This window comes from Anopheles nili, chromosome 3, assembly GCF_943737925.1.
Source record: "Anopheles nili chromosome 3, idAnoNiliSN_F5_01, whole genome shotgun sequence".
Lineage (NCBI taxonomy): Eukaryota > Metazoa > Arthropoda > Insecta > Diptera > Culicidae > Anopheles > Anopheles nili.
This window is the reverse complement of record NC_071292.1, coordinates 72,713,125-72,725,811: the sequence shown is the minus strand read 5'-3', so window position 1 is coordinate 72,725,811 and position 12,687 is coordinate 72,713,125. Positions and strand designations below refer to the sequence as shown.

At 44.1% G+C, this 12,687-nt stretch overlaps 4 protein-coding genes across 5 annotated transcripts; 1 reads left to right on the top strand and 3 right to left on the bottom strand.

Annotated features, from left to right (window-relative positions):
* Nucleotides 1-958: 958 nt before the first annotated feature.
* On the bottom strand, nt 959-5,984 carry LOC128723599 (one cut domain family member 3). Of its 2 annotated transcripts, XM_053817355.1 has the most exons (7): nt 5,829-5,984; nt 2,811-2,985; nt 2,162-2,349; nt 1,935-2,093; nt 1,562-1,783; nt 1,218-1,331; nt 959-1,135 (listed from the first exon to the last, which is right to left on the bottom strand). In XM_053817355.1, the coding sequence occupies exons 1-7, from the start codon at nt 5,901-5,903 to the stop codon at nt 1,040-1,042; spliced, it is 1,029 nt and encodes a 342-aa protein (XP_053673330.1). In that variant the 5' UTR covers nt 5,904-5,984; the 3' UTR covers nt 959-1,039. The 2 variants fall into 2 exon arrangements, with proteins under 2 accessions (XP_053673330.1, XP_053673332.1); XM_053817357.1 differs by lacking the exon at nt 1,562-1,783.
* Nucleotides 5,985-7,175: 1,191 nt separating this feature from the next.
* LOC128726729 (augmin complex subunit dgt5) lies at nt 7,176-9,239 on the top strand. The gene is made up of 4 exons (XM_053820554.1): nt 7,176-7,264; nt 7,323-7,461; nt 7,523-7,667; nt 7,732-9,239. Exons 1-4 carry the CDS (start codon nt 7,179-7,181, stop codon nt 9,237-9,239), a joined length of 1,878 nt encoding a protein of 625 aa, XP_053676529.1. The 5' UTR covers nt 7,176-7,178.
* Nucleotides 9,240-9,434: 195 nt separating this feature from the next.
* Nucleotides 9,435-10,165, bottom strand: LOC128725027 (uncharacterized). Its single transcript, XM_053818745.1, has 3 exons — nt 10,144-10,165; nt 9,782-10,079; nt 9,435-9,705 (listed from the first exon to the last, which is right to left on the bottom strand). The coding sequence occupies exons 1-3, from the start codon at nt 10,163-10,165 to the stop codon at nt 9,435-9,437; spliced, it is 591 nt and encodes a 196-aa protein (XP_053674720.1).
* Nucleotides 10,166-10,832: 667 nt separating this feature from the next.
* LOC128726266 (ETS homologous factor) lies at nt 10,833-11,538 on the bottom strand. The gene has a single exon (XM_053820063.1). The coding sequence runs from the start codon at nt 11,536-11,538 to the stop codon at nt 11,104-11,106; it is 435 nt and encodes a 144-aa protein (XP_053676038.1). The 3' UTR covers nt 10,833-11,103.
* Nucleotides 11,539-12,687: the final 1,149 nt, after the last annotated feature.

Genomic DNA, 12,687 nt, shown 5'->3' with positions numbered 1-12,687 from the left:
GACGCAACTTTGCCCTTCCTTCGGGATGGCCCCTTCCAGCAAGGCGCGACTACCACGTACGTTTCGTGACCTATCTCGCTACAGCACCAAGTTCAAACGAATCTTTCACCTCCGGGGAAGGCAACGTCGCGGCTAGTTTCGAAAAAGCAGCACTTTTCGATCGCTTTCGCCCCCGTTACCGTCGTAAACGAATGCTTAAAACAATGGTACGAACGCGAGAAACAATGGTAAACAGTGGCCAATTCCGAACTGGCAGGATGCAGGTGGGTTCATGTGGGTGCTCTGTGCGCCATGTTGAATGAACGTTTGACAGAACCTAGGGCAATATATGTCCTAAAACGGTTGGACACACCGCCACATTTGGCAGCTTAAGGACATCAGAACACCAGTCGATTCGTGCGTCTCTTTCACTGTATTAGACACCATTTAGAGCAATATGGATAATATAAACGTGAATATTCAATATGGGAGTCAAGAAATCGTTTCTTAATTTACCTAATATCGAATAAATTAAACATGCGCCAGTCTAGTTTGTACTCTCATCGTGCAATATGGATGAACTCAATCTGAACAACGCATGAACTGAAACTAACCACTGAGTATAAACTTGTTCATCCTCACTGCAACAGATAAAGTAAATGAGTTTGTAGCGATCTCGGCATCATTTTAAAATTAAATTTAACCTTTTCATTTGAATATTATGTTGTTTTATGTTTTTTTGATCTACCACGAATCAGTGTTCATGATAATACTGGGTAAACTCATATGTTGCAACAGCGATAACATAACGCAAGAAATATTGATCAAAGTTTCATTTATGATTCAATTTGAAAATCTAAATCGCATAATACTTGGCAATAAAAATCTTGAAACACCTTAAAAAATGAAAGGATTATTGTTCCAGATACGTTTCTTTCACACCGTTTTAAAATAAAACAGAAGTGATCTATAATAATATTTTATTTGTGTATTTATTCACTGTGATAGGTTACTTATTGCTTCTCGTTCCTCGAGATACCGTTCAAATGTGATTCGCAATTTAATGCACTTCTACATGCTTCTCGACGTGTACGGTTCCGCTTCCTGCTTTGTTGTTCAGAAACTGGTTCACCGCGGTCAGTGTGGAGATCGGAATCTAGAATGGAAAGGCAATGTGCACGATGAAACAAACAGCGCAGGATCTATCTGGTGAAGCTGCCGGATTCGATGTGCCTTACGTTGAAAATGTCGTTCCAGAAGTTGGAATTGTGGGTCGAGCTGGCGACCACGTGGGTAGACGAGGACGATCCACCTCCACTGTGTCCATTCGACGAATCAATACGGGTGTGAACCTGTGACAGTAGACAGAAGCAAGCGTTTATCTCATTACAGATCGTTTTGGATTTTTTTATCGACAGCGTTTCTTATCGTGTTAGATGAAACTATTCACAATGAGAGGTGTATAGCGATAACTATACAAGTTTGAAAGGCATGCGTGTGGTGGGACAGCTTGAATGAACTGGAAAGCAGCTAGTTATGGCGCAAAAATCGAAAAACAATGTGCCGAATCCGGTAATGGTACCTCTTTTTGAAATGAAGGAACGTGTATGGGTTGGTAGGATGTTTGTTTCAGAAGAGTCGTCTTATGTACGATCGGAGCTGGCGGTGGCGGAGGTGGCGGCGGTGGTGGTGGGGCTGGGTGGGCAAACTGGGCCCCCAAGTTGGTGAACGTTTGGAAGTCGAAGAACCGATTTATGTCGATCTGGTGATGCGGACCTTCGTGATGCGTTTCAAATACCGCGACCTAGAGATGGTGTCGTTGTGGAATGTCCGAGAAAAGTGGCCGTTTGTTCGTTCGTGAATCGTGTCCGAATTAAGAGCGTTTAATTTGAGGGAAAAATTTTGAGTTCATCCTAACATCCTGCTTACTCCGAGGTTGAAACTGATTCTCTTACCTTGTGAGGATGGGCAATAACCTTCTTCTTGTAGACCGTCTTTCGAACGCCGTGTGCAGGAGCTGGATGAGAGTCTGCCACTTCCTTCACGTGGTGGTGATCGTCAATTCTTTCGAAACTTCCTTCGTGATGCACTCCCTTCTCTTTCGAAATCACCACCTATAGGGCCGAGAGTTAAGAACATCGGAATCAGCTATTACTTCTAACGTAGTAGCGTTCCAACTTACCTCTGTCGGCTGTCCTCCTGGGTTGGTTTGGCCAAGCTTGACGACCTTCTTGCTTACGCCGCCTGCGTGTGACTCCGCTCCGACTCCTCCGGCTCCACCGTATCCATCGAGTCCTCCACCGATTGCAGCACTAGCTCCAACTCCATGGCCGGCGGTTGCTCCTGCGTAGGCTCCACCAGCAGTACGCTCTGAGAATGGGTTCTTCCGGTAATTAATGCCCTTCGAAGGGTGTTAGTTAAAAAGCCCGTCTCATGCGAGTTCGTTACCGTAGTTGCGTGTGTTAGGATAAAAACATGCATACAAACATCTTCTTTGTGACGTGCGGTACCTAAATACTGACAACTTGATAAAAGTCTTTCAACATCTTGGTTAGGGTTAGTGCAAAGAAAGGTGCTTGGGGATTGAGTTTGGATCACGTTTGGTGCACTTAGAAATACATTACACATGCGGTTAGTGGTGATTAAATATTCAGAAAAGCCATCTTTTAGTTTATTATCACACTGTGCCTACGTTCGGATGCGTTCCTGTTTGTTTGCCGTTGCTAAGGTGCATAGCTCCCCCGGAAGTTCGAGTGCGGTGCAGTAAGGCTGTTGTTAATATCCCGGCGACCGAGCGAAAGCGCCCAAAAATCCACCCAACACTCCATTACCGTTGCCGCCGAGCAGTCCGCCGATTCCTGCACCAGCCTGCTGGCCGTGTGGCGTTCCGGCCGAAGCAGAAAGCCCTCCATGGGCACTGTTGCCAGTCAACAGGCCACCTAAGCCGGCTTCCGCGTGGTATCCACCAAAGTTGACGCCAAACTTCCCATCACGGAAGGTAAGAAACTGCAAAATGAAGACGCCTAGTTAGCTGATTTAGAGCCTGCATGTGATGTTACCATGGTAATGTCGATCACGTTCGCAATGGAAGTTGACCCTTCCAACGTGGTCTGTGCACATTTACATTCCCGGCCAGAACATTACACAATCCTCATTAATAGGCACTCGGCAGAAGCCCGACGATCCCATCTTTCCGCGATCAATCTTCCCTCGCGTCACGCGTCATGATCAAGCGATCAAGCGTCCAGAACGGAGTGTTCTTCATCGAATGTTAGTTTTCCGATCTCGTTCGAAATAATTTATCGCACGACGCTGTCGTTGTGACCGGTATCTGAGCCATCGCGCCGTTCGCGAGTGGCGACTCGAATCTTCTACGATTTTTTTTCTCTCTAGCACTGCGTTCAAGTGTTTGTTTGCGTCATGCTTGGGAGATTTGTGAGACAGGAAAACCCCAAAAACGACCATCCATTCGGGTGCTTACCGTGAGGGGATACTTTAGAGAATTACGCATTAAAAGTGCATCTCGAAAACCATCTACATGCGGTGCGATATTCTGCATAGCATTCTGCAGTTCAATCGTACGGTTACAGGTTTTGTCTGCATCACGGACGAGTTCCTTGCAGTGACTACTAAGATTAACGGCGTCCAACAACGGCGATTCGCTGGGAAAACCTGTTCCGTCGGAGGAAATGGCATCCAGTACCGTCAACAGCGGTCGGTTCATGCATATGTAGAACTGCGATTGCTATTCTCACTCAATCGAGAGCTCAGGCAAACGTTCCTGAACCGAACACCGCGAGCATATTCTTTAAAAATACCCTCAAGCTCGTTTCTTTTTGTAAACCAACACATAACAAGAAGAAGGAAAAGCAATTCACTGTGCTTATTGCATGACCTATTGCTGGAACTAATCGATCTGTTGAGGGTAATATAGAAAAAAACATATATCGCCTCTAAACGACCTTCTAGAAGATTTTTTGTATGTTCATTTCCAATTCTCACTGCGTAGTTGAAAGGTGCCCGTAATTTTGATTTGTGTGAGATAAGCGAAAAACAACTCACTGTGGGCTCATAGGGATTCGAGCAAATGTCGGAATGAAGGTTTTAATTCGTCTGGATGCCTGCTGCCTGTGGTATTGCAATGGTAGAACGCCGTGGAACAAAGTACCCATCGCAGAGGAACCGGCTCAGCACACCCCTTTTGTGGCAGGTTGATTCACCTACCGCAACATAGCGCGACGAGTGCTAAACATAGCGTTAAGGAAATCACCGACTACGAACCGCCGGCAGCGAACGGTATTCGATGGTCAATGTCAAGTGCACGGGCTGCCCAGTGGAGCCACTCATTGCAGTGATCTATTTCCTGCCGGGCAACTTTTACTTTTATTTCGGCACTATCGAGTGCGAGGTTCGTCGCTTGCGGACGCGTTCAAGTCTTTTGAACAACTCTCGACAAAGAGGGCCGTAACCGCGCCAATTGAGGACGAGCGTCTTCGATAAACCGCAGGCTCATGTATTATTCATGCAAAAGTGCTTCGGACCTTCCTACGGTATGGAAGGGTTGGAATAGTGTCAACTTTTTAGCACAAAATTCAAACATTCCCGGAGACAGCTCAGCTCAGTCGGCCGAGCGTTATAGACTTGATGGCAAACCAGTTTAGGATCGTATTAACTGTTTCTGGTTTCATATTTCTGCGCTGGTTTTAGCGTTAATTGATTCCATGCTCCGATGGTCTCGAAAGCGGATTCTAAAGGGTACCGACACACCTGTGTGTCGGAGAAATGGGTAAAATATGACCGATGAAGGTTAGCTTTGTTCTCATAATTTTTAGGGTTGCATTAGAAACGCTGACGAACCAGCGGTGTGCTAACCGAACATCATGTAAGCCACCCATACAGCACGTCAAAGCGCACGTTGCGGATGAACTTCCACGGAAGATTTTTTTTGCGTTACTTTTTTCGACATCATCAAAGGGCAGCGAACTGTGAAGAAATCAGCGTCCTTTGTGCTGATTGGATTAGAAACTAATTTATCCGGTGAGCTTTTTATTTTTTGCTCATCTGTAGCTTCTTGCTACCACCACCGAGAAAATGCTCCCTTGCTTACGATACTGGTTGTGGTTGTATAGATAGACATCATTTAATTTAATGCGCATGATCTTGGCAGCTTGGACAGTATGATGACTTAACAAGTTTATATGCGATTTTTTATCGCAAAATCTCTATGTATACGTTTAAGCTAAATTCGTTTAACATGTTCTTTTTGTCTTCAACTATTAAAAGTGATCTAAATGGTATTTGATCAGTTTAAACAGGTTTAGAAGGAAACAGCGAACGACAGGTCCGGATAACTGCTTATACTTCAGTAATTCCTTCATATAGGGCAAAACTCACGATCACGATTCTAACGATTCAGAGATGAGCTTACGTTAAATAATCACCTCTAGAATTCCAGTGCAATTATTGTTGAGAAACAAGAAGCGTCAGAATCATGACTCACAGTGCGTCATAAACACATTTTTATTTCTTCGAAACAATCACTGCTGCTTTAAAGTGCACGTTTATATAGGGCAAATATTCGCGGTTCCACCCAGAATATCATTATTGTTAGCATACAAAATCTTACGCTTTCTATGGCGTTTGTATGGAAATGAGCTGAACTCGATCCTCGTGATATTCGTCTGCAAAAAAATTCCACATCGTCATGTCTCTCACGTCAATGGTACAATCGACCACGCAAAGACGCAGAAATTTTTCTCTACAAACATGATGCCACATTTTTTATTTACACGCTCACTCGTTACACAGCACATTTACATGACGAGTAAACCATGAATAACCTAACTTACTTGCGGAACAGGACCCGCCAGGATGCACTGTACGATCACCAGGATCAGCAGTCCGATCGCTACGACAGCCTTCATTATGAGAGAGCTACGATTTTTTAACTTGAGATTGGATTTTCTTTGTTCAGACACTATCAACACTTTGCACCGGAGGTTTGCGTATCGAATTTTCCGTGCGATCAGTTGTTGCGCGCTCGAAGGATCGACTCGCACTGCTCATAAGACGTTCGTTGCTTTGCGCTCTTAAGGGAGTCCGTTACGCGGTACAGCTTCGATCGCTTGATCGGCACGTCGACTAACGGCGATGAAGGAACATGACGTAGAACCTGCCTCCTTGGGAAAGAGCAGACGAACAGCAGGTCTACAAAAAGGTATTTGCCCTAATCCTTTACCCGTGGGTTCACAAAGTCTTCTGTTCCTGTTTGCAGATAAAAACTGGTTCGATCGAAGACAACATATCTGCTTAAGGTGAGGATGGTTAGAGCAGGCATAGGCAGGGCAGCATGCGCAAATATTTAGAGGATGATTGTCGTAATTTCTGAAGCATATCATGAAATTCGGGACGTTCAATTGATCTCTTTGCATTTACGGAAATCTGACGTCACGACACTATTGCGTGAGACAAGCAACTAGGCGTTCACACAACTTACATAAATATCGTATCGAGCAAAATGAGCCTTATAAATGGTACTTGTTCTGGCAATGTTTTAATTAGTATTATTCATCTATATTTGATTATGCATAATTGCTCTCTTTTGAGCTAAAAATTATTACAAAGCATCTTTAGTAACGAATCCTTACCAATGTTATGAACTAAAAACCTCGGACATGCTTGCCTGTGATTGTTGGAATTCATGTTTTCATGATAAACTTCTTCTTTGCTTTCGAGGTGGAATATAACTATAGTCGAATACTTTCTCGCATCTATTACATTTTAATTATATTCTCTAAGGCTGTTTTAGGAAGTTTTAGTAAAATTTAATACATATGTACAAATGAAAATTCAAAACGAATGCATTTATTGTATGATGGGTACATTATATGAAAATCTTTCTCCCGGTTATGTATAAAACAGATGTTCTATTATTGAAAAAAGTATTTAACTAATTAGAATCTATTGTTTTATGAAAACTTACCAAACTTACAAATTAATGTTTGTGAAACATGAAAATAATAATTTATAGTTTGCTATAAATTCAGCAAACTCATCCAATTATGTATCAACCTTGTGTGATAGCAATGCGTGACAGTTTGACAGTACATATTTCGAACGAACAAACGGAAAACGAACAAACTGTTTTGTTGTGGAAAGTTGTTGGAGTATTACTTGAACTATATTTTATTTTAATTAATATGGATGATATTAATGCATTCAAGACATGGGCTTCTAAACTAGGATGCCCACCAGAACGAATTCCTCCGGATGAAACCTTGAAAAAGTTGGTTAGGTATTCTTAAAATTTGCAAGGAAATTTTAAATCTTTTGTTTCGTTGCAGATCGTTTCGTGGAGAACAGAGCTCAATGTTTCACCAAATTATGACTAAAGTACGCTCTCGTCACGAAATAGCCTGGATGCGCAAGAATGTACTCGTTCACAAACTTCAAGTTCACAAGAAAATGGATGATATAGTTGTTGTGTGTATCAAATTGTTTTTGTTCTTCTATATGTTTGCTACAATACGTTTCGTTCTTGTAGAATGCGACTTTCCATACACTCCCGACGGAATTGCAGCGCTACATGAAAATGCAAAAACTTAAAAAGAAAATTGACGAAACAAGGAATCGTGTAAAACAGTCACTTGGAAGTCTAGAATCAATAAATCTTCAAATTAAAGATAAAAGTAAGTTTGCAACCATTATATCGAATGTAGAAGTACAATCTATCCATTCATGTGTTTTTTCCAGATGTTCAAAAATTTCGTTTGGCGAATAAGTTGGAGGAGCTTTACGGTAAAGCGTCCCTGTACATAGCTTATGATAAAGCGTTAAAATCCAACATCGAAAAAGAAAAACAGCTGATTGAACGCATCAACCGCATAATGCCAATGAAAGGTTCAGAATCTTTCCATCCTGACAAGGCCGAGAAAGCCATCGAAATATGCATCCAACTTCTGGAGGGGTTTTATGAAAAATTTCAAGACGTCAACAACGGCTCCAGCCGTAATATGCAGGAAAAACTTTGGACGGATATACGGGACATTCTGCGAGGCGTACCTAACTATTTACTATGGAATGTGTTATTGAAGATGAAGGATAGCAATTTAAGCGAAATAGCCGAACAAAATAATCGTCGTGAGCAGAGCGAACAAAATGTATCGTTTTCTGATCGGGATATGCTACAGTTGAGCATGGCTAAACTGGGCACGAGTCACATAAACGTGTTCCTTGATGTCATGTCCACTCGCAACATGGTCAACACAGCTAGAGAGGAATATTTAGCCCGATATTCACCCTGTTCCAGCGAGCTGGAAGCTAAAATGACTCTTATGAATGTTATGGACGACGAAGCGGAAGAAGCGCTCGAGGAGTACCTGATGCAGTGGAACTCGCGTGAGTACAATCAGGGTCAAACCGAGTATATGGATCGCGAAATCGAGCGAAAAAAGCAAGAGCTGCTGCTGTACTCGCAGAAAAATCAGAATCACGAGCAATTGCTATCCCAGCTTCGAGGTATATATGGACAGATCGAGGATATTTCTAAACACATGGAAGCAGGTTTACACCAGGTCCGACAAATAAAGCAGAAGGTGCACTACTCGAAGTATATGTGCCAGCACACGGTTCACACAATACGACAGAAGAACGGCAATAATCAAACATTGAATATGAGCGATCAGTCTTTTAGCCGGCTCGATAATTCAATCGTTGGAGCTAGCGGTCCCACCTATGGTCCCGCCGTGCTGCCTTCTTTCGTTCAAGAACTGGAGGTGTTTGGGCAAATCCCATTGTTCAAGTACGCAAATATCTCGAAAGCTCTTCAGTTCAGCGTGGAACCTAATGCAGCGTTGATCTTCGATCTACCGATCGTTTTGGCGTTGCTACCAACCACTGCTGTTAGTCCGGAATCATCTCTGAAGCAGCTCATAGCGATGCAAGAACTGGAACAGCGTGCAAACTCCGGCTCGGTAGATTCGTGCTCTGTTGTTGGTGTTAGTATCGAACATGCTGCTCTCGAGATGCGATGGAAGAACAATCATGGCAAGATCTGCGAAATGCTGGATAAAATTGATGCTATAACGAGTTGCACGCGTCAAATGCTTGAGAGGGCACGAACGTACTATAACTTTGTACTCGCCAACAACCTGCGAAAGTACGTTCCAGCCACAAAACTATTCAACGGTCGCAGCTTTCAAGAGTATGAAAACGAATATCTAATGTACTATCGGATGATTTACGGGTTTGGAGGAAATTGATCGTAGCCAAATAATACGCACGTCTCAGATCGTTTCAATTGATTAGCTTACAGAAGATAAATCCATGCAGCAATGCAATATTAAACTAGCTACATGTCTTTGAGTATCAATTTATTAAAATCACACAGTATAAAGCTTAATGAACTTAAATCCTATTTAATTTATGAGTTTGCGGTGAACGTTTGCTGTCGTACATCAGTTCTCTGTGCCCATGTTGTAGTCGGCAATCTTGGACAAAATTTTCTCTATGTCCTCCTGACAGTGGATACCGATTTCGTGCAGGTCTTTCTCGCACAGTGTAAGGAATACGTCAAAGTTAATCTCCTCATTGGTGAAGATGCGAATGTACTTCGAGAGGTTCATGTCCTTTAGTATATTAGACACGCAGATGCGATGCTCGAGTTCCCGCTTGGCAATCGGTGTTACAACGTACACATCCTCCTCCCGGGAGGGTTTCTTAACTGGTCTGCAAGTTACAAATTAAGACTTCATTTGCAACTACACTGTTCATTGTAAATACACTGGGCTCGTTTGGACCTTACCGAAATGATTTGGCTAGTAGATAGGTTTTAGCAGCTGTGTCCTTCCGCTCGTTTGCTGTGGGTGTGTTGTACCGTGGCGAGATGCGGAATGTTTGACTGAGCTCGATGGGCGACAGTTCCGGTGACGGTATTCGGCTTTGGTGCACCATGGGCGAGAAGCTGCGCCGCTTGGATTTGTTTTTCGGCTGCTTGTACGCTTCAAAGGACACGTCCTCAGTGCAAATACCGCTGGGCGAGATCTTCTTAATTACCGGGGATGGCCGGGACGTATTCGACGAGGTTACGGTCAAACCGATCGCTGACGGAAGCAATTCATACCGTAATGTAAAACGTTGAATTTGAGCCTCAAAACCCGTACTTACCTTTTGATTTGGTGGTCGACATGATATAATTTGTTACAAAACAGACAGAAATGAACGAATACAACACAAAAATAGCGAATTTTTCTCCTTCGACGATAACGCTAATACACTCCGACCAGCGGTTTCAATGGCTAGCGTCTTTGGAAGAAAAAATACTACAAGAATAAAATGGAGGGCAATACACTTGCACTATCAGTGATTAATATGGCGAAGGTAATGACCACAAACGTTAAAATATTCGAATCGGGTGGTCAGATAAAGCCAAACGGATAATAAGAGAATATTTTTATACCATTTTTTGCGCACATCATAATTCAATGCCAAATCAATGATAAAATTCAAATTTCACTCTACAATAAATTACTTCAGATTTACAAACAATATAAACACAAATATTTCAGATTACCCTTTTCTTTCAAATTCAATTCAGTGCATCGATGCATAAATGCTATGTTTTTGTGCATTTACTGACTAGAGTAACTTAAGCAAAACCTATACAATTTAAAGAAAATCATATCCGGATTTCACTATATAAACGGAGAATGTGCTTTTGTGATATAGTGATAAGAAGTTACTCGTTGCATAGTCTATATCTATTATTTCATTACGAATATTTTGTATAAAAGCTGCCCAACAGATGCGAGCACGATCAATGTACATACAATATCTATTACGATCACCTTCCCTCGAGATACATGCTAGATTCTTGGTTTTGGTGTTGCTGCTATCGCCGTACTATTTTCATACGCTTGGAAATGGTGCTAGAGAGAGGGCAAAACAAAATACACTTTGGAGTGCTAGCTTATGGTAACTAGGTGCTATGATTATACGATAAATTAAACGATCCTCGTTCGAGAAGGACGGAACACGTGCCGACTCGAACTCGGTATGCCGTATGCGCCTGCGCTTATGCAATAGTAGTGTTCAGTTCTTGTTCGACCCTAGCCGACGTTCGGGCGCTCATAAGCTCATGGCCCTGGCCAATCGCACCCGGAAGTCACGGTACAGCATCTTCCCGCCGATCGGCACCCGGCTAAGGTACATGTCAAGGCTCATCAGACAGAGTGCCTTTCCGTTCATGGGGAACTTCTGCGCCAGCTCGGGACTGATGTCTAACCCTTCGGACTGCGCCAGCTTGATCAGCCAGGTCCAAACGTTGGCCCGGGTCCAATCACGTGGGTCGATCGGCAACCCGTCGGCACCATATTGGATATTTCTGGCACTTGTCTGCGTTCCGGTGCCAGACTCGCGGACATTCAGATTCGTCGCTCCACCGCCACCACCGGCTCCACTGCCGCCGTGAGCCCAACGGCTTTCTGCTTCGTTCGTCAGGACACTGACGGCCGACAGATCCAGGGGTGGCACACGCCATTTTGTTGCACTTTCGACCTGCATGATGTAGGTTGCCTTTAGTTTGTAATGAATCTGTGAGGGTGAAAAAAAAGCAAACAAAATTTGAGCGTTAGTAAGCACTCGCGTTAGACGCTTGGTTTGGAAATTGCACGGTGTTGTTCCGCGTTCTGAAGGCCGTCGGAGGACGTGGAGCATGAAAGTGCAACAAGAAACTAGCAGAGCGCTTGGAAATCCCCTCCTAACCCGCCGGACCACGCCAGCACTGCCTTCTAAAGAGCGGAAAAGCTAACCAACCGACCACAATTGCGCGATCGTGTAACAATCGGACAACAATGCGCCCATTTGCACGCATTTGACGGAAACGGCATCGCACGCGGGGAGGCCTTTTGTTCCGGTGACAAATTCCATTTCGTCATCCGGGTGCGCCGTTGAATCCGGGCTCGACTGCGGGCTTTACCACTCTAGCGTGATCCGTTTTATACCACTCGCGGAGTGGAGGTTCCCGTCCAGTTGCACTGCATACGGCTTCTGCCGCTTCCAAATGCATACACGCACATGTCGGAAGCTGCACAGATGAATGCATTTCCGGGATGACACAGTTCGGGCTCGCGTTTGGCGATCGAACGCCGCACACGTTTGGATTGTGAATGCTCAGGCTTTCTCCCTGGCCCCCTGGGTGGCGACATTCGGACTCTACATTTGAGAGTAGTTTGTCACAAGAAGCAGAGCGGAATCTGTCGAAAAAAAGGTGACCACCCGTGGCAAGGCGACGATTATCTCCCGGTCGGTGCCCTGTGAAAGGAAACCTTTCATCACTAGCGTCTAATGTCGCATCTTGAAAATCCGTTCCACAGAGCGAATAAGAGAAGCAGACCGCCATCGGAGTGATGTCGCCCTTTTTCATCTGCCCATCCGAGAAGTGACGAGATAGCTCGCAGGGAACGCCTTTTCACATGTGTTTTTCCACGCTCTTAGCCGGTCGATGACAGCTTGGCGTTCCACGCGACAGTCACTAACCGCCGTCGAGCGGATGTCACGAGTCGCATGGGAAACTAAAGAGAAAAAACGACGAAAAGTAACCCAACGAACGGATGCACTCTTGGTGGCGCTTCGACGCTTCTGCTTTCTGCGTCTTCTTCGACACGATCACGCGCATTCCCGCCACTAACTGCGCGCTTCCGATGCGTATTC

What these genes read in the sequence shown, in the direction of transcription:
- LOC128723599 (XM_053817355.1), bottom strand. Translation starts at nt 5,903, where the DNA reads ATGAAGGCTGTCGTAGCGATCGGACTGCTGATCCTGGTGATCGTACAG. An exon ending in TGGCGGGTCCTGTTCCGCAA is followed by an intron (nt 2,986 to 5,828) that starts GTAAGTTAGGTT and finishes TTCATTTTGCAG; the next exon opens with TTTCTTACCTTCCGTGATGG. An exon ending in TTATTGCCCATCCTCACAAG is followed by an intron (nt 1,784 to 1,934) that starts GTAAGAGAATCA and finishes CACCATCTCTAG; the next exon opens with GTCGCGGTATTTGAAACGCA.
- LOC128726729 (XM_053820554.1), top strand. Translation starts at nt 7,179, where the DNA reads ATGGATGATATTAATGCATTCAAGACATGGGCTTCTAAACTAGGATGC. An exon ending in CCGGATGAAACCTTGAAAAA is followed by an intron (nt 7,265 to 7,322) that starts GTTGGTTAGGTA and finishes GTTTCGTTGCAG; the next exon opens with ATCGTTTCGTGGAGAACAGA. An exon ending in AAATGGATGATATAGTTGTT is followed by an intron (nt 7,462 to 7,522) that starts GTGTGTATCAAA and finishes TCGTTCTTGTAG; the next exon opens with AATGCGACTTTCCATACACT.
- LOC128725027 (XM_053818745.1), bottom strand. Translation starts at nt 10,165, where the DNA reads ATGTCGACCACCAAATCAAAAG. An exon ending in GTCGACCACCAAATCAAAAG is followed by an intron (nt 10,080 to 10,143) that starts GTAAGTACGGGT and finishes TGCTTCCGTCAG; the next exon opens with CGATCGGTTTGACCGTAACC. An exon ending in CTACTAGCCAAATCATTTCG is followed by an intron (nt 9,706 to 9,781) that starts GTAAGGTCCAAA and finishes TGTAACTTGCAG; the next exon opens with ACCAGTTAAGAAACCCTCCC.
- LOC128726266 (XM_053820063.1), bottom strand. Translation starts at nt 11,538, where the DNA reads ATGCAGGTCGAAAGTGCAACAAAATGGCGTGTGCCACCCCTGGATCTG.